The sequence below is a fragment of the Microchirus variegatus genome, assembly GCF_963457635.1.
Source record: "Microchirus variegatus genome assembly, chromosome: 6".
Classification (NCBI taxonomy): domain Eukaryota; kingdom Metazoa; phylum Chordata; class Actinopteri; order Pleuronectiformes; family Soleidae; genus Microchirus; species Microchirus variegatus.
Genome location: NC_139807.1, coordinates 24,391,757 through 24,412,749, shown reverse-complemented (window position 1 = coordinate 24,412,749; position 20,993 = coordinate 24,391,757). Strand labels below are relative to the sequence as shown.

General features: G+C 40.1%; 1 protein-coding gene across 1 annotated transcript; it reads right to left on the bottom strand.

Moving 5' to 3' along the window:
• Positions 1–12,235: 12,235 nt before the first annotated feature.
• LOC310928314 (sodium- and chloride-dependent creatine transporter 1-like) lies at positions 12,236–19,519 on the bottom strand (the record flags this gene model as incomplete). Its single annotated transcript, XM_083890837.1, is given in 14 exon segments — positions 12,236–12,319; positions 12,395–12,435; positions 12,438–12,554; positions 12,638–12,740; positions 12,819–12,956; positions 13,109–13,221; positions 13,648–13,772; positions 13,868–13,971; positions 14,916–15,050; positions 16,919–17,051; positions 17,278–17,545; positions 17,818–17,949; positions 19,363–19,366; positions 19,370–19,519. Coding segments are annotated over 14 exon segments (1,578 nt in total). The 5' UTR covers positions 19,451–19,519.
• Positions 19,520–20,993: the final 1,474 nt, after the last annotated feature.

The following is a 20,993-nucleotide window of genomic DNA, read 5'->3' as shown; positions in this document are numbered from 1 at the left end:
TGTTAAAAAGTGGCTTAAATTGGCTTAATTACTGCCATCTTAAAGGCCTTTGGGATGCAGCCGCTCAGTAAAGACATATTTATTTGATCTAGTAAAATATTACCAACTTGTGGTAGAGTATCTCTAAGGAGTCTAGCCGGTATAGGGTCCAGCTGGCATGTAGTTAATTTAGAGGAGGAGACCAGTGAGGTCAGCTCCGGGAGGCTTATAGGAGTAAAATGATTTAGTACGTGTATATAGCTGGAGCCGCGATTAGGTCTAGGCTCGCTGTACTAAACTGGTTGTTAATTATATCTCTGATCGTTTCTATCTTATCGTTAAAATTTTTTATAAAGTCATTACTACTCAGCGATCGAGTGATCGATGGATTCGTTGCATCGTGGCTCTCTGTCAGCCTGGCTACAGTGCTGAAGAGGAACCTGGGGTAATATGAGGTTCTTGCACGTCTCAGAGCTTTTTTATAGATATCAAAACTATTCTTCCACAAGACATAGTGACTGTCATTATGTGTGGAACGCCACGTTCTTTCTTACCTCCGTGTACTGAGCTTTAACGCTCGAGTTTGGGCACTGTACCACGGGGCAGACTTATCCCGGGTGATAACCTTTCTCTTAAGAGGAGCAACAGTGTTTAGAACTGTTCGCAAGGTTAAATTTGTGTTGTCCACTATTCCATTAAGTTCCGTGGGAGAAATGTTTCTATAGTCTTCGTCTGTGATGAAACATGGCTGGAGAGCAGACGAGAGCTGTTCAGTGAATTTTTCAACTGAACTGTCAGATAAACAGCGACTGTAATAATGCTGCTGTTTAGGGTCAGTAGCATTAGTAAGTACAACTTCAAATGAGATCAGACAGATATCTCATTAAATACTACCAAGTTATGTATGTCAATACCATATGTCAAGATAAGGTCAAGTGTGTGTCTATGACGATGTGTTGGTTTGTTAACCTGCTGCTTGAAGTCAATTGAGTCAAGCAGAACTTTAAAAGATGAGCCAAGACTATCATTGGCTACATCTACGTGAATATTAAAATCACCTACTATGATGATTTTGTCTGAACAGAGAACTAAATCAGATAAAAAATCTGCAAATTCACTTAAAAATTCAGAGTAGGAGTTCAGTGGTCGGTATACAACAATAAACTGGAGTCTGTTATTCTGTTTAATACTTGAGTCTAACAGACTTAGAGTAAGGTGCTCAAATGATTCATAAGTGGGTGAGCGAAAGTATACAGTATACAGAAATGGAGAAACATTCTGTGGACTGATGAAAATAAGATTGCTTGCAAGGTCCATTTACTGAATTCAAGCCACAGTTCACTCTGAAGGCAGTGAAGCATCATGATATGGGGATGTTTCTCTTACTATTTATCACATACCAGGGATCATGCATCAGTTTGAAATGGGTGTTTCAACAAGACAACGACCACAAACACACCAGTAAGCGAGCAGCATCTTGGTTCCAGACCAACAAAAATAAAGTTATGGAGTGGCCAGCCCAATCCCCAGACCTGAAATGTTCTTTCTGAGGCAAAACCAAGAAATGCATGGGTCACAATACCTGTTCACAGGTGTTCACAGATGTGAAGCAGTTGTCAGAAACAGCTGTTACTGTAACAGTTACTGTATCGTTATATTAGTTAAGTTGATTCACAGGGATGTTAAATCCTAAAGATTTTTGAATGTATACAGTAGGTATTTGAGTTTGTAAAGAAAAATGCAGACACTGCTATTTTTTTTGAAGAGCCCAATATTATTTTTTCTTAATTTTCTAGTAGATAAAAAATCATAAATTTTTCTTCATGTTATCATTTAGAATACAATGTGCAGTGTTCCCAATGCGTGGAAATACAAAGTATTATAAGGATTTTGTGCTTTATTCACATTTTTAAACACACTGCTATTATTTTGAACACAACTGTACATAGAAATGTTTGCTGCTACTTCTTGCATTTACACTGTGAACTCCTCCTCACTGTTTGTTTTAGTATCAGTAAATGTTTTCAGTAAACGTTTTCATTTTACTTTACTTTTTTTGTTTACTTTAGTGTCAGGATGTGTCTCTTTTTTTTGTGCCAACGCACTTACTGTTTTTAATCTGTGTCAGAAATGTCTTGTCTTGCCATCACCATAGGATAGTGAGAAACACAATTTCAATTCCTAGTATGTCTGGTGCATGTGAAGCATTGACAATAAAGCTGATTTGAGTTTATTTCACCATGATTGAACAATAACCCACATTGTTCGTTCATCCATACAGTCCAATACAGTTTCCTTCATATTTCAAATTTTTACTACACTACACTTCCTCTATGCATCTTTGTTACTCGCTACAACTACTGTTGTAATGTGACGATGTACAAATACTTTGTTACTGTACTGAAGTAGACTTTTTACATATCTGTACTTTACTTCCTTATTTATATTTCTGACAACTTTTACTTTTACTCCACTACATTTCCTAAATAAAATGTGTACTTTTATGCCTGTTTGTTGTTGCTCGTTGTTTACCGTGTCCTAGGGGAGTAACATAGTCCCAGAAATATGACGGCGGCGCGACATTCATCACGAGGGTGAGTTCATTCATTTGTGTTTAAAAAAAAAAAAAATAAGAGCATGTAGGCAAACCTGAGGGCTCAATAGCAGTGTTTTTTTTTTAATTTTCATACATTGTCATACATTATCTTACATTTTCATACATACATTTTTCTATTTCATACATTTTCTTACAAAAGATAAGATGTGAGGAAATTTACAGTGTTACAGCAGCAAGACAGTAAAGATAAGGATAATAAATAATTAACATGCATTAACAAGAAAAGTACAATATAAAAATATATTAACACTAAGACTATATAAAAAAGTTAAATAGAGTAGAATGTATAGTGTACAAAACAGACAATTTCCAGAATATATACAGTATGGACTAGTTACATTATATACAGTATATTGCACTTGTGTAAATTAACAGTATATTCCACATGGGATGAGGGGCCTGGTTATGTGTGGTCTACTGAGAGCAGTGTTTATACATGTTTTATACATAAATTATCACAATTGTTTTTTCTTATTTTTTCCATTTTCATACATTAATTTTTAACCATTTTCATACAATAAAATAGAAACATGCATGAAAATATTCAAATGCAAGGTAATGGCAATGCAACAGTTTTGGAAACTCAAAGTTACACTGACTAAGAAATTAAATAGGGCTGCAACTAATTTTTTTTTTTTTTTTTTTTTTTAATTAATCAATCTGTAGATTATTTTCTGGATTAATCATGCACTTGTTTGGTCCGTAAATGTTGAACAGTGGTTCCCAAACTTGAAAATGAGGATGTTCTCAAAATCTCCGGTTTTGTCCACAAACCACTCTCTTTTGTTGTTGTTTTTTCGCAGCAAAGAAACCAGAAGAATATTCCCTTGTTCGACTTGTTTAAAATATTCAAAACCTGATTCATCAAGTGTCAAAATAGTTGAAGATTAATATAGTTTTCGATTAATTGTATAATCGTTGCAGCCCTAAAGTGTAGACAGACGTATGTAGTCAGCTGCATTTGTGACTTGACACCCAATAAATTCTAACAAAAGGTTTTTCAGTGGATTACAGTAGTATCAGATGTACTTATAAACAGTGTGCGAAATACCCATTAATAATCGGGGGGTCCCATCTCCCATTTGTTGCGCAATACTGTTTCACCACCACAGGTGCCACGCTGCAGTATTGGCTATTTCCCCTGTCAGATGTGTGCTTGTGTGGGCCTTTTCCACAGCGCCATTGGAAAGGAATTAATTAAAACATTAAAAATACACAATTAGAAATAAAATAATTGACATTTTGTCTGGTTATAAAGGATAAGAAAGCATGCAAAGTGTATTATGTATGTAGATCATATATGTAAAACTGAAATCATTTTTCAATGGCACTGTAAATTAGGGCTGGACGATTATGGTAAAAATATTAGTCACAATTATTTTTGACTGATATTGAAATCATGATTAATAAACACGATATTCAGAGTATTTATTGAACCACCAAAACTCAACTTAAAATATAATTTAAAAGAACTGCCAGAAATACATTAGTAACAAGAAAAACATAATAATAATTATAGTTAATTAAAATAATGATAGTAATAAAAACAAAAAATAACCAATCTGCTTGCACTGCTGCACAACTTGCAAAAAATTACAACATGTAAAACACACTATAATAGCCTCTGTTATCTCTTGATGTCTGCAGGACGTGGTGGGATATGGGACGGAATTGTAAAGAGTGTCCTTAACCCTCAGGAATCCCTTAAAAAAAGTCCCTAAAATGTTCTTCGTGGCAGAAAACAACCCCTTGCCAAAAACTGCTGTAAAATTATTATATGTTAATATTTTTTCCACTTTAAATGAGTCAATCTTTTAAAGCTACTTCAGCCTGAAATATACATATCAAATATTAATAATATTTTTGAAATTTTAACCCTTTAAAGGCCAGTTTGTTTTCACAACTCCACTGTTTTCTTATTGAAAAAAACAAAAAACAACAATAACTTGCATAAAATACATTTCAAGAGGAATTTGATTATACTCACTATTGGGCCTTGAGATGGGTCAATGATTGGCAGAAACATTTATTTTGAAGCACTGTTATTTTTTTTGCATTGCCAGATTTTTTCAAAAATCCCTAAAGTGTTCTTCGTGGCAGAAAACAGCCCCTTCCCAAAAGCTGCTATAAAACATTGTCTATTAATATTTTTTTCCACTTTAAATTGTCAGTCATTTAAAGCTAAAGCTACTTCAGCCTGACATATACATGTCAAATATTAATAATATTTTTGAAATTTTAACCCTTTACAGGTCACTTTGTTTTCACAACTCCACTATTTTTTTTGAAAAACAACAATAACTTCCATAAAATACATTTCAAGAGGAATTTGATTATACTCACTATTGGGCCTTGAGATGATTCAATGATTGGCAGAAACATTTATTTTGAAGCACTGTTATTTTTTTTGCAGTGTCAGATTTTCCCCAAAAATCCCTTAAGTGTTCTTTGTGGCAGAAAACAGCCCCTTCCCAAAAGCTGCTATAAAACATTGTCTATTAATATTTTTTTTCCACTTTAAATTGTCAGTCTTTTAAAGCTACTTCAGCCTGACATATACATGTCAAATATTAATAATATTTTTGAAATTTTAACCCTTTACAGGTCACTTTGTTTTCACAACTCCACTGTTTTTATTGAAAAACAACAAAAAATAACAATAACTTCCGTAAAATACATTTCAAGGAGAATTTGATAATAAGTATTATTAGGCCCTGGGATGAGTCAATGATTAACAGAAACATTTATTTTGAAGCACTGTTATTTTTTTTGCAATGTCAGATTTTTCCCAAAAATCCCTAAAGTGTTCACGTGGCAGAAAACAGCCCCTTCCCAAAAGCTGCTATAAAACATTGTCAACATTGACAATATTTTTTTTCCACTTTAAATTGTCAGTCTTTTAAAGCTACTTCAGCCTGACATATACATGTCAAATATTAATATTATTTTTGAAATTTTAACCCTTTACAGATTTTGATGCATTGTTAGTTTTTTGTGGTGGCAGATCCAATTTAATAATCTCATCTTGTGATATATATGATGGATTTTGAATCGGTCTCCTGCTACAAGCGAAATGTTTTTTTCCCTGCTAAATAATTATTACCATATTTTGTTTTAAGATTTATGGAATGAAAAGTGTTTCCTATTAACGTAAACAAATTCATCCTGTGATGGTGCTTTTATAGCAATGTGTGTGCAGTCAATAGCTCCGATTACATTAGGGAAACCGGCTCTCGCTGCAAATTGCGCTTTAATGTTGGCCTGTTCAACAGCATTGTAGGGGAGTTTGTAAAACCTGGGTGACATTCGGATGATTCCGTCCCACACAGCTGGCATGGCTCGGCTCAGGGTTGACTGGCACACTCCTGTCCGGTCGGCCAGCTCCCGCTGGAATGCCCCTGTTGCCAGGAACCCCAGCGTGGTCAGCACCTGTGTGGACACTGACAACCCCTGGCTCCTTGCCGTGTTACGCTCTAGGGCCGGCCGAAGCTCTGCGCACAACTCCAGTAACACTGGCCTGGGTAAGCGAAATCGGCTTATGAGCCAATGATCGTCATTAGCAAACAAATCCTCCCGTTCCTTAAACACTAGCTCACGTCGGATTGCACCGTTTGCAATGTCCTCTAACAAGGCTAACATTGTTAATACCATTTTCATCACATTGAGCCTGCTTTTATATCCACTGAAGTGTCTTAGATGAAGACATTAACACAGCTAAATTCCACCTCAAATGCTCAAGGCCCATTCCGCCACACCAAGGAGCACAAGGCTCCCCAGGATGTGAGGAGTCCTGGTGCTTACGCACCACATGGCTACAAGGTTCCTCAGGATGGAGGGGAGGCTAGGTGCACATGGTTACAAGGGAGGTCTGCAGGACTGCCTGAACATTGCCATGTTTGGGCTTCAGTTAGCCAGAGCATGGATGCACAGGTTGAGCAGATGTTCTTGTATATGCAGTAAAGGGGCCACTATGTGAGACTGAAGATAGAAGACCTAATAAGGGCAGGATGTGATGTATAGTAGGATGGCCAAATATCCTATAATATGTATGTTCTTGCTTACTGTGAGGCAGTGCTTCTGGAGAATTCGGCTGAAGCGCTCCCAAGCAACTGCAGTGCTCGGAAATGACACTTGACTTGTTACAGAATAAAGATCTCTTTGTTTGGTGAAGTCTTGTGTCACGGAGTCTCATTCTACATCATCATCTCATCACCTGTTGTTCTCAAGAACAGGGAAGCCTGACGAAACTACACCACAAATAATTGCAAACACGTGGGTGTGTTAGTTGTTCATAAGTGTGTGTCTGATGTGCGCATCACTCTGATGACTACTTGTTTTCACATTATTTACAGTTTCCCAGCATCAACACTTAGTGTCGCCAAAGGAACAATAGCTGGAGAAACGGGCGTACGCCAGCCATGAAGTTGGCGTGAGCACCGCACATTTCCACGATCATTTCACGTTTCATACATCTGAACGTGAGTGTGGAAAAGGACGTACGCCACGTTTTTGTGCGTACGCAATCTTCGTACATGAGGCCCCTGGAGAGGATATTTAGGTAAGTAATAATCTGGAGTTTCTAGTAGCGTCTTTACCAGCTAAGCAAAAAAACATGGAACTGACACCGGTGAGGAGTGCAACCCCGCCTTATGAGTCCTTGTGATCGCTGATCAGGAGCAGCTGGGGACTGTGACTTTCGCTAGATTTACCATTAGTCATCATACTCTTCCTCCTAAACAAAACTGCCATTGCCTTGGGTCCATGGTCCTCTATTGACATCCCTTGCTTGATGTTGGAGCAGAAACACATTTGCGCAGGACTGGATGGTTGATTCCCCCATTCACAAGTTTCTGGAGCGCTGCCTGTTTGCCAACACTAAAAATGCGGGAAGTTGTGTCACAGCCGGTGAAGGCGTGTACAAACAGCAACTGGGAACACAAGTCACTACCCAAGACTTGTTTCATCTCACTGATGTTGTACACTTTATTAGCTTTGGACTTGTCTGACCGAAAATAGAGCCCTCTGTTGTTTGTCCCAGCATAGTAGAGGAGAAGAATAAGTAGGTTTGTATCCTCTCCTATCAAGGTTGTGGGCTGATGTTCTGAGGCCTTGGCTTCAGCTTTGACAATGTCCACATCTGCATCACCTAATGCATTGGTAACAGTACAGCCCTTCTTCTTCAGCTCCACGGTCATAAGATTGATAAGACCTTGTTTGCTCGGTCTCTGCATTGAATTTGAAAATGGGATGAGTGTTTCCACCACGTCTCTGGTGTGTATTGTCTTTGATGGAAGGATCTTTGTGACAACCATCAAAAATGACTGTTGCTTTACCATAATTGTGTACAGTAAAGTCTGCATATGACTGTGCAATGGCACCGTAACTGTCACCCCTTTTCCATGTCAAACGGTGAACCAGGGAGCCACCATCACTGGAGCGGTCTGTTTATTAAAGAAAAAGAGCAGCACTACAAATAACCAGCGTACCTGTGTACGGAGACCCTAAAGGGACATGGAGGGGAAAAAAAAGGGACATGGAGGAAAAAAAATTTTTTTAAATGTTTGCGTTATCTCGCAAAGTTTTGCCAATGCCTCCTCACTGCAGCCCTCAAGAGTTATGGCTGTCAAATCTCCTAACACTGTAACAGTCATACAAGGACTACATATATATAGATAATACATATATTATATATTGTATGGATACCGATTTATTTATAGTATTGAAATAATTGATAAAATTGTGGGTATGAATGTGTGGAGAGTGAGAAGCGGAGCGGAGCGCAGACGGCGGCAGAAACAGCTGAGTTTGTCCCTTTAGGGGCTCCGTACCTGTGTACTGCGTATGTGTGCCTCAGTTTTTAAAGTTTAGCGTTACTTAAGAGACTCATTTTAGTCACGTAAACATGACGTCACATGCGTCTTTTTCCTGTCAGTTGCAATGGAAACGCCGTATAGTGTAAATAAATAATTGCTATGTTTTTTTTGTTATCATGTAATATTCGTGAAACATTTAGGTAACCAATAGGGCTGCAACTATGAATTAATCAACAACACTGTGCAACACAACAATTAGCTAGGTTTTTTTGTTTGTTAATACAAGCTTTGTGATTTTTTTGGCTTCTTAAATGTGAATATTGTCTGGTTTCTTTGCTCCATTTGACAAAAAAAATCATTAAAACTAGGTTCCAGGTTTGATAAACACTGATCAACATTTTAACTATATTTTATGGACAAAAAGTATTTGATTAATCGAGAAAATAATTGATAGATTAATCTATTCTAAAACTAAGTATATTTCATTAAACACTGAAAAGACATCTCGAGCAGTTTCTTTGACAACCAGTTTCACTTCAAGATGGAAGTTGTGGATCTGAGGCCATCTCTTTTTTTTTTTCTTTTTTTTTAACCTGTCCTGTCCATTACCTTGGGCATGCACTATATTGTCTGTCATTGACCAATCAGAATCGTCAGATTCAAGTCACGTTTTATGGTTCCGCCTCTTCTGGGGCGATTTCACTGACGTGAAGAATCGCCCAAAAATTCTCTCATTGACTCTCATGTTAAAAACTTTTTTTTTGAAAAACATACCCTCCAATGCATTTTTAATGAGGATTTATGTGCATGCACTAACGTGCTTGCGTCATATGTAAATTGAGCAAAGAGAGGAGGGGATATCTTCTCTTCACTTCACGTCTCTCGATAAGTTGCTCGTTTCTCTGCTCGCTCTTGATCCTTGGTCAGTTAATAAATACTTGACTTAATATGCTGCCCCTGTCTTTATGTGGTTGCTGGACACATCTTGTGTCGTGTTTAGCTGTTTTACATCATACATTAGATTCATGTAAATAATATTTGTTTATCAAGTTGCCATCTAGTGGACACAAGGAGGACTGTTAATCACCAAACATTGATACTGTCTTTCTTTATGCACCTATTGAATGGATCACCTTAATCATTATCAGAAAAAATTGCCCCCCCCGCAAAATTTTCTTCAGGAAATTTTCTTCTCACTGTGTGAGAGCATGACTTTAGTTGGTAATGTTGTTTATGTAAGGACGGATTAGGTTGTGAATGTAAATGATGGACTGTGACGTGAAACAGTTCCGCTCAAAAAGAAAAGTGTGTGGAAATGCAAGAACATCTATGCACGGTCTGATAATCATCTCCTGAGGAATATTTAATTCTCTGCGCATTAATGCTGCACCTTCATCCACGGGATCACTGTCAAAAGGACATGGTAGTGAAAATAGTCTCCACCTAATATAACTTCTAATGTAGACGCTGAACTGTGTGTGTCTGAAAGAGGGTGGAGACAGAGAGAAACTCCAGGTTTGTTGAAAAAAACCTGGTCCCAACCAGGTTAGGTTCATAGAGCATGTTACCATGGTAACTGACCGAGAGCTTAAGTTTCCTCTCTCTGTGAAACAGGCTAGAGTTACTCCTCTTTTTCTGGTTTGACTTACCTCCCTTTGTGAAGGATTTCAGGGTTAACAGTTTTCACTAAACCTGCTTTGTGAAACGGACCCCAGGAGGTTCTCACTTGGCGACACCTGCTGGTAATTTTTTCGTAATTACTCAGCTGCACACGAGAAGGCGTATATGTAATCAAACTGTTGCATTACTTTTTTAACCGCACACCAACAAATGATTTGAAAATCAATGAACAATTTAGTTGACCACACATTTCCTATTCAGCTCTATTCAACAGTGTCAGTAACATCAAACAGATGTCAGCATCATTAGACTGGGACAACAGACAATAAAGATGACTCCAAATCAATAATTACAGACACAACAATACAGATGAACTAAGTGAAATGAAAGACAGAGCTTTCATCTGATATGAGAAACATTGTTATTGTAGGTCATAGAATAATTATGTGCTCTCAATGAGAGCATAATAATAAACTAGAATGCACTTCCAGGGGAACTACAGAGTGAGTTTGCTCTGTGCATTTCACTAATGGGAGCAGCTTGTAACAGCTGTTTCTGGATTTACAGACACACAGAACATATTTGTATACCATAATGTCTACAGTAATTGTAACGATTTAAACGTATTTAGATGTGAAATGCAACAACAGTGCCACCTAGTGTATAAATGCATTAACATTAAGTGCGAGATTAACCTCTTTTTTCACTACTGACAGGTTCAACATGTAATCTCAAATGTTGCCCAACAGGAAAGCATGTCTATGGACATATAAATGTGCCTGTTTTACCCAGTGGATGCAAAGCAACTTAATTATGTTTGTATGGGTAATAGTAAGTTACAGCTTTGGTGAAAACGCCGCTGCCTACCCAGAATGCATTGCTAGTCTTTAAACACTGCCAAAGCAACACAATAATACATAATCTTCCGTAAGTAAATATATTAATTTGTATGCTTTTCTAAATGTAAACATTGGAATATTACTCTCCTGTCAACTGTTGTACTATCATCACAATGAAACAAGTTATATTTGAACACCATGACTATGAAATGTATTAAATTTGCTGAGTATATATAACACATGGTTCTATATCACTGTTATCTGTAAGTCCATACAACCCCATGGCATGATCTGATGTGTGGCAAGACAGAGCTGCACTTGTGTTGGAAAACAGTTAGATAGTGCAGGAGCAGTGAGGAAGGTGTACAGTTGGCTTGGTGTGGTCATGTAAATAAGTCTGTGAAACAACCATAGAATTTTAATGATTTTTTTTTTCAGATCTTGTGCTTCCTCATATTGGAATCCCGAGTTCATATACAAAGTTTGTTTTCGATATGTGAAAGTGTTCCTGATATATGAGCTAACTTCCTGATATATGAGCTAACTTCCTGTGACAAGCAAATGCTTCTGAAAAAAAATGAGGCTTGGTCCAAGGATCATGTACGTAAAATTTCGTGAAGATCGGACAAAATTTGTGACCTGTGAAAGTTTAGTTTTGCTTTCTATTCAATCCAATATGGCTGAAGAACGACACGGGTCAGTAACACCATCTTCAATATCCACACTACACCGGTTCAGGCCGGACGTTCCAGAGTTGGACCGGTGGAGATATCTCAAAAGGTCTAGGAGCAGGAGCTGACCAAACATCTGGCTGACAGGAATAAGAAAACGTAAGAAGGACAATGATATTCTATTTATCTTTCTATCATCCATCCATCCAGCAGTGAAACATGAAATGGAGCTGAATTCCTGTTTTTGTTGTTTTGGCCTGTTTCTGGTGTCTGCCTTTGTTAACTGTACCAGAAAAACAAACGCTTCAAATGTAACTTAGTCATTGAGAGGATGAAGACTATGGCACTATGTCACCTGTCTGTCTGTCTGTCTGTCTGTGTGATTATTAGATTAGACTGATTGGAAGCAATATCGTATCGTTATCGTGTGAGAGAGATATTAGATATATTGATCATTGATCATCTATGACCATCAATAATCATAGATCATTGATCATTGATAATTGATAATTGATAATTGATAATTGATAATTGATCATAGATCATCACAGATCATTGATCATTGATCATTGATCATAAATCATTGATCAGCTGCTTTATTGATCTCTTGTCTCCATGGTGACAACTGGTCGACAGCAGGTTGAGGTCATGGTGGCGACATGTCATGGGTGGGTGTTTGGAGATGGAACTCGGCAATTAGTCAGCGCCCAACGCCAGGGGCATGGCCATGTACTCCAGGTGATGAGCGCCCCACACTTGTGTGGTCATGTAAGACCAGCGCTGCAACACACAGTAAACATTCAGGTGTCTGATTGGTTAATGGTGTGTGTGATGTCAGGGTTCGGTGGAGCTAACCTCAGTGAAGGAGCCTTTGGCTCTGAAGAGTTTGTAGATGAAAGTGTGTTCCCTCTCACCATACACACACATGGAGTCACAAACAACCAGCACCACTTGACCCAGAAGAACGGACGATACCCGATCATACGAGCGATGTCGTCCATGAAACGGTCAGCACCTGCACACGGTCAGTCCACAGGAAGTGACATCATCAGGTCAAACAGTGACATGCGTGTGTGTGCGTGTGTGTGTGTCACATACCATAGACCCAGGCCACGATCACACACTCCCAGAAGGCCTGCCACTGCAGAGTCATTCCACTGGCCGTGTAATAATCGAACAACTGGAAGACGTACATTCCTCCCTGCACACATTTTTGTTTGGAATAATTAAAAGTTGTAGTAAATCATGTGACATCATCAGTGTGTGTCACTGTTGTCACCTGCGTCACCATGGAGATGCCGATGATGAAGCAGAGTAAGCAGCAGATCACCAAAGTGATTTCTCTCTTATAACGATGCTGAAATCGTCCTGGAAACAGATCCAGAATCCCTGTGATGAATCCTTCCACTCCCACAAACTAAGAGACAGAGACACAGAGAGAGATTTAAACATAGAGTCACTTAAATGAATAAGTACAATAAATGGTAATGAAGATGAAGATGAAGATCATCATCTTGTGATGTCATGATGACAGAGTGGTGGAAATGAAGGAATGTGGGAGTTGATCACCTGACTGTCGAGGCCGAGCAGCAGCAGCATGATGAAGAAGAGCACGGCCCACAACGGTGCCCAGGGCAGCAGAGAGACGGCCTTTGGATACGCGATGAAGGCCAGACCTGGACCTGAACCACAACACAGACGTGACTGAACACCACTACAATATCAGTCTGATGTAAACCAAAGTCCATAGAGAAAATCACTGATTTTCACACACGCACACAGACATGTACACACATATACACACACATACACACCCACGCACACACTTACATGTCCCCACAAGGAAAAATGTCCCCATAAAAAAGGTGTTTTGCCAGGGGGTGGTTCACACAAGCATAGGAAGACAAGACCGGTTGTGTGTGTGTGTGTGCGGTGTCTGTGTGTGTGTTGTCTTTCTATGCTTGTGTGGAGCACCGCCTGTGTGGAGCACCGCTCCTTGTGGGGACATGCAAGTGTGTGTGTGTGTGTGTGTGTGTGTGTGTGTGTGTGTGTGTGTGTGTGTGTGTGTGTGTGTGTGTGTGTGTAGGTGTGTGTACGTGTGTGTTTACCTGATTTAACCACCTCTGAGATTTCCACTCCCTGCTCTGCAGCCATGAAGCCCAGAGTAGAAAAGACGCCAAAACCAGCTAAGAAACTGGTTCCACTGTTGATGACGGCGAGGATGAAGGCGTCTCTGCAAAAACAAGACATGCACGTCAGTGTGTGTGTGTGCATGTGTATGTTTCTATTTTCGAGACAGAAAAATAAGACTGTGTATGTGTGTTGTACTTGTGGCAGTCGTTGTTAAAGCGGTTGTAGCTTCCCAGCGCCGTCAGAGCACCAAGGCCGATGGCGTATGAGAAGAAGATCTGTGTCCCGGCGTCTACCCACACCTGCACAGAGGTCAGAGGTCAAATGTCTGCAGGAAAAGACTCTGGAGAGAAAAGAGTTTCTGTCCAGAGTAAAACTACCACCATGTTATAAACAGATGAGAAACACTGAGTCAGTGTGTTGATTATTTCTTTCTGTCTGTGTTATGTGTCAGTTTTCTCCCTCTGAGCAGGTACCTCCCTACCTCACCTGTGCTCAGCCCTTATTACTGCCGACTCCAGGCAGGTACTGGGTGAAGAAGAGCGGCTCACTCTCGCTCTCTGATTCCTGAGCGGACACTCTGCAGGTGGCCGAGTGCGTGCTGTGGCTTGTGTGGAGGTCTGGATCTGGACTCTATGGTGTGACCAGATTCTGGGTTCTTTTGTTTGTGATTAATTACTTTTTGTTAAGATTAAACATGGTTAAATCTTTCTGTTGGTTTCCTGCTTCCTCTTTTGACCCAGACAAACAAAGATGTTACAACCAGGAACCCTAGACACAGCCGGGTTGTAACAGTCTGTTTATTTCTCATTTACTGGAGGACTGAATTCTGAAGAAACCAACACAGTCACAACAGCCTGGCTCCTCCTCCCCTCATGAGATTTCACCTCGTAACAGCCGATTTTAATGGGGTTGAGGTCAGGCGGTCAAGAGGTCAAGAGGTCATTCCATCCTCTCCACTCACTCTGCTGGACGAGCATTGTCACCCTGGAGGACGGAGACTGTGGAGATGTCTTGTTTCTTCAGACATCAATCATCCAATAAACGACACCAAACAGTGACACCAGAGTAAAATTGTCTGCTGCTCAATGCTTATGTTACAAGATTACAACACTGTAAACAACAAAAGAAATAATCACCCAAACACACACTGACTCACTTTTTCTGATGAGTTTATGTTCTATAACTCAAGTGCTACACACACACACACACACACACACACACACACACACACACACACACTGACCTGAGCATGGGACAGTTTGGACCAATCAGGACTTATGTAGTACATGATTCCATCATAAGCACCAGGAAGAGTCACACCTCTGATCAGCAGGATGATGAGGGCCAGGTACGGGAAGGTGGCTGTGATGTAGACCACCTGAGTTACACACACGCAAAACTCTTCAAAAGAGTTGAGGAAGAAGATTCACGGCCACGCCTCCATCCACCGAGCTGACCCCGCCCAGTTCTGACATTCCGCCATTCATTTCTGGCGGCCCGCAATGAATTACAGTTGATAGTTTTAATCCAGGAGGTACTAAGCTTGTTAAATGTTTATTGGACATTACTGGATACAGACCAATAAGTGTTAACTGTACATCTGCAATCTAGTCATTAAAATTATTACAAATGGGATTTCTTTCTGTTTTTTTTCCTTTGGCGTCCCTCAGTCCAACTTTTGGGTTCCTAAATTGGGCCTCAGGTATCAAAACTTTGAGAACCCCTGCATTAGAGACACTCTGTAGAGCTGACACGCTGCTTCTGTCAGTCTCAAGATTGTGTACAACCTTAATAAACGGCTGTGTTCAGTGAACATATATTATACTAGAAGCACTCGGAGAGCGCAGACCTCCGCCAGAGCAGCTCAGTCCCCCACAAAATAGCGATAAAAATAGTGATAGCGTCTACGGATCACGATCAAAATTTCACTTGTTTCGGGTCCCATTACAGACATTTCCTTTTCCATTTTTTCATTTCAATTTCAGCCAAATCCGTCCAAGACTTTTCGAGTTATCTTGCTCACAGACAGACAGACGAAAACATATACCTCCTGGCAGAGGTCAATAATACATGTACATGTGTATATATATACATATATACATATATACAGTCATGTCCATAAATATTGGGACATTTTCAATTTCAATTTATGTATATATATATAGACACACATGTACATGTATTATTGACCTCCACCAGGAGGTATATGTTTTTTTGCTGGCATTTGTCTGTGAGCAAGACAACTCGAAAAGTCGCGGACGGATTTGGCTGAAATTGAAAAAATGGAAAAGGAAATGTCTGTAATGGGACCCGAAACAAGTGAAATTTTGGGCGTGATCCGTAGACGCTATCACTATTTTTATCGCTATTTTGTGGGGGGCTGAGCTGCCCTGGTGGAGGTCTGCGCTCTCCAAGTGCTTCTAGTATAATATATGTTCACTGAACACAGCCGTTTATTAAGGCTGTACACAATCAATCAGACTGACAGAAGCAGCGTGTCAGCTCTACAAAGCATGGAACTGGGGTTGGGGCCTTTCTATATGTGCCTCCCACTTTTTAGGGGACCAAAAGTAATGGGACAATTGACTGAAATTTACTGATTTCATGGACAGGTGTGGACTATTCCCTCGTTATGTCATCTTCAATTAAGCAGTGAGTGACATGAATTTGGAATCTGTTGCTGTTAACTCTCATTATGAGATCCAAGGAGCTGTCACTGTCAGTGAAGAAGCCATCAAAACAAACCCATCAGAGAAATAGCAAAAACATTAGGTGTGGCCAAATAAACTGTTTGGAACATTCTTAAAAAGAAAGATTGCACTGAGCTCAGCAACACCAAAAGACTTGGAAGACCACGGAAAACCCTAAAAAGTGGGAGGCACATATAGAAAGTGTTGTAAATCTGACAACGTTCACTTGATTTGGATGTAAATGCCCTCAAATTAAAGCTGAAAGTGTGCAGTTAAAGCACATCTTGTTCATTTCATTTAAAATCCATAGTAGTGGTGTGTAGAGCCAAAAAGAAGAGAATTGTGTCAATGTCCATACATATACAGTCCACATAATATTGGGACATTATACATATATTATATGTATAAAGTCTTGCTGGTACTTCCTTTGCAGTGCATGATATGGCATATTAAAATTATGGTTGTTTTTCACACACACACACACACACACACACACACACACACACACACACACACACACACACACACACACACACACACACACACACACACGTACCTTCCCGGTGGATTTGACTCCCTTCCACACACAGAAATAAACAATCACCCACACGGCCATTAAACACAGCAGGATCTCCCAGTTCAGATGTCCAGGTTCATCCAGACCAGACGAGATGTCCAGCACCTTGTTCCTGGACAGAGGACAGGAGACGGACAGAGGTGAGGGACAGAGACAGAGTGAGCAGCAGTCTGTGTTGTAATGAAGTCTTCCGTCACTAAGTGTTGAAATGACAGAAGACTCAATGAGGATGACATCATTAAATATTATTTTTTTTCTTTTCATTCAACACAATCAATGTCATCAATGCCCCACCCACTCCCACTTGCCCCGCCCCCCCTGACAGAACCAGAACTTACTCCCAGAACTCCATGATGGGTGAGTTTGCGTTTGCCAGCTGGGCACAGGTCATTTTGCCAGTGACGGTGATGTTGGCGAGGCTTCTGTTTTTACAGTCCTGGAGCTGGAAGGTCTCCACGCAGCTGGGTGTGTTCCATTCGTTATCACAGGTGGACCAGGGCAGGGTGGAGCTAAATGACTTGACCAGGTAGTAGAGGGCCCAGGCCAACACCATGATGTAGTAGGTATTACAGAAAAACACAATGACCATGGAAGAGTAACCCAGACCTGAGGGACAGCATGTCACATGACTCTCTTCATTCTGCACATACATGTGTTTATCATGTTTCTATTTAATAACATATGTTTCTATATGATTACAACATTTTGTCATCATTTTAGGTGACTTTATCATAACTTTATGAACATGTTTTTTGTAACTTTATTAGATTAGTAGATGCGAGCTACAACTGTCTATTTTATTTGCAGCTCATGTTTACTTAAATGTTACCATTGCAACACAACCTCAGTTGCGATATTGATCGATATCAACGTGTTACCTTTAAAGAGCGGCGCAATGTTCCACACGTTGATGCCGCCTGCCTTCATGAACTGACCCAGAGATATTTCCAGGAAGAAGACAGGGATTCCTCCAACAAAGACAAAGAACAAGTAGGGGATCAGGAAGACACCTGCAGAACACACACACACACGCACACACACTATCAGAACAAATACGCACACACGCAAACATTTGCAGTGTGGATTACTTACAAAGCACAATAACCCTATGTACAGTTGTGCTCATAAGTTTACATACCCTGGCAGAATTTATGATTTCTTAACCATTTTTCAGAGAATATGAATGAAAACACAAAAATGTTGCTTTCACTCATGGTTTATTGTCAAACAACTGTGTTTACTCTTTTTAAATCATAATGACAACACAAACTATCCAAATGACCCTGATCAAAAGTTTACATACCCCAGTTCTTAATGGCGTGTATTTCCCCCATTCCTCCTGGCAAAAAGCCTCCAGTTGCTGTAAATTGTCTTACTGTCTTGCATGAACAGCAGGTTTGAGGTCTCTCCAGAGTGGATGAATGATATTGAGGTCAGGAGACTATGATGGTCACTCCTGAACCTTCACTTTGTTTTGCTGTAGCCAATGACAGGTCGACTTGGCCTTGTGTATTAGATCATTGTCATGTTGGAATGTCCAAGTACGTCCCATGAGCAGCTTCCGGGCTGATGAGTGCAAATAACTTACTGCATTCATCTTGCTATCAAATCTGACCAAAGGTCCTGTGCCTTTGTAGCTCACACATCCTAAAACATCAGCGATCCACCACCGTGTTTCACAGGAGGAATAGTGCACCTTTCATCATGGGCCTTGTTGACTCTTCTCCAAATGTAGTGTTTATGGTTGTGGTCAAAAGGTTACATTTTGGTCTCATCACTCCAAATGACTTTGTGCCAGAAGGTTTGAGGCTTGTCTCTGTGCTGTTTGGTGTATTGTGAGATACTTTGTGGCATTTGCGTAGTAATGGTTTTCTTCTTGCAACTGGACCATGCAGCTTTTTCTTCTTTGCATCCCGAACAATTTTCCTGGCAGAACCCCTCATTTTCCACTTTTGAGTTTGAACAATGCTGACTGGCTCAATTCCTTTGATATTTTCTAATATCCCATTCCTGAAGATAACATGCACACAATGTTATGTCAAGTCGTGTGCATGATTTGCATCAGGCCAAATCACTAGGGTATGTAAACTTTTGATCAGGGTCATTTGTGTTTCTGTTGTCAAAAGAGTATAGTATAGAGAATAATAATCACACAACATATATGAATCATAATTTATTAGGCGGAAAAAAAACAGTTCAAGGTCAGTGCTCATCCAAAAAGCAGAGACAGACACCGCACCTCCTACACAGTGTATACGAGTAGCCTTTAACGCAACATCCTCTCTTTGTCTTCACTGGGAAATGTAAGACACAGAACTACGACAGAACCTACGACACAAAACTAAGACAGAACCTATGACAACGAACTAAGACACAGGCCTACAACAGAACCTTACGTGTGTGTGTGTGTGTGTGTGTGTTACCTCCTCAATTCTTGTAGCACAGGTAAGGGAACCTCCAAACGTTTCCGAGTCCGACAGCGAAGGCCACGCAGGACATGATGAAGTCCATTTGCCGGGTCCATGTCTCCCGCTCTTTGTATACTGGCTTCGCCCCCAGGACCACACCTTCTTTCTTGTCTGGACCATCGCCAGAGTTCGTCAACACAACCGTCGGTGGGACGTTAGCTGCTGCTGAGGACACATACTCTTCACCGTCGGATGGGTTCTTCTTGGTCTCCTCCAGGAGAACCAGAGAAACAGGGGAGGCGGGAATATTTTCCATCGGAACCAGAACCAGTCCACAAACCTAGTCTCAGTCCAGTAACCAGGCTAGAACCAGAAGTCTCACTATGTGGACTCCACATTGTGGAGACATAACTGAGACGTGGTGGTAACTGAACTACAGATAATTTCATCCTTTCATCATCAAATATTTCTTTTTCCTTTCATGTTCGCTGTCATCTGTGACTCACACATGGAGAAACACTGTCACCTATTTGTCTGAATGAATGAATGACTGCATGATGATGTACTTGAACATCACCCAGGTTAGCTCTGACCTAAAGATACAACCGTCTACACCTGGACTCCTGTGTGAGCGTGCGTGTGCGTGGGCCTGTTTGGTACTGACTGTGCATGAGACCAATAATCTCATCATTACACGACATCCCCCCTTTCCTTGGAATGAAACTCCATCTGAAAACTGCTCATAAACAGTCATTCATACATTTATCTTCGCCTATCTAACTTCCTTTTCACCGAACATATATATTCCTGACAAGCTTTTCCTAATGAATTCTTCTCTATCAAACCTGTATCTAACATGCATAAAAACACATTGTGTAGTGTTAAAGGTACTATATGTAAGAATGTGGCCAAAAACGGTTACTACATTCAAATGCAAAATACTGAGGTCTTTTAGGTTTTGTTTTCTGACGTAACTGGCAACCCGTGGTTGCTCGGCAGCTGAGACTCTACTGACTGCAATGATTGGCAGACGGCAGTAGGTGGCGCCACATGCCAAAACACGATTTCAAAACATAAACATGATTTGCAGTTTGCAAAAGATTTTTTTTAATGTAAATATTTTGGCTGTACTGTTGTTGTGAGTTCAGTTTGTTATATGAACATTATTCCTGAGTCTCTGTGACATATTAGGAGGATTTTATGGCCAGTTTCTTTAGATTTATTACATAATGCACCTTTAAGAACAAACAAGTAAACATTTTAATATTCAATCTTCCATTGTTGTCCCTAGAAGGCTCACTTAAGGATAAAGTCAGTTTGTTTCTGTGGCAGTTTAATCTGCCGGTGAGGTCTCCTGCTTGGGTGTGAGAGGCTCCATCCTAATACCCTCACTGTGATTCTGAGCCGGAGACTCCGCACTAGACTCTGCAGCCTGTTTGTTTCCTTGTCCTTCCTTCTCAGTCCATGTCATTTGTGTTTTGTCTGTTGCTTGTGGAGCCATGCCATCAGCGTAGTACTTTTTCACAAATGTGGTATTCCTAGAATATGTAGCTCCAGTGGGTGATTTGACAACCACATTGTTGCCGTCATTCCTGATTATCTTGTGTGGTGTCTTGTTGAATATATTGGAGAATTTATCCACCTTG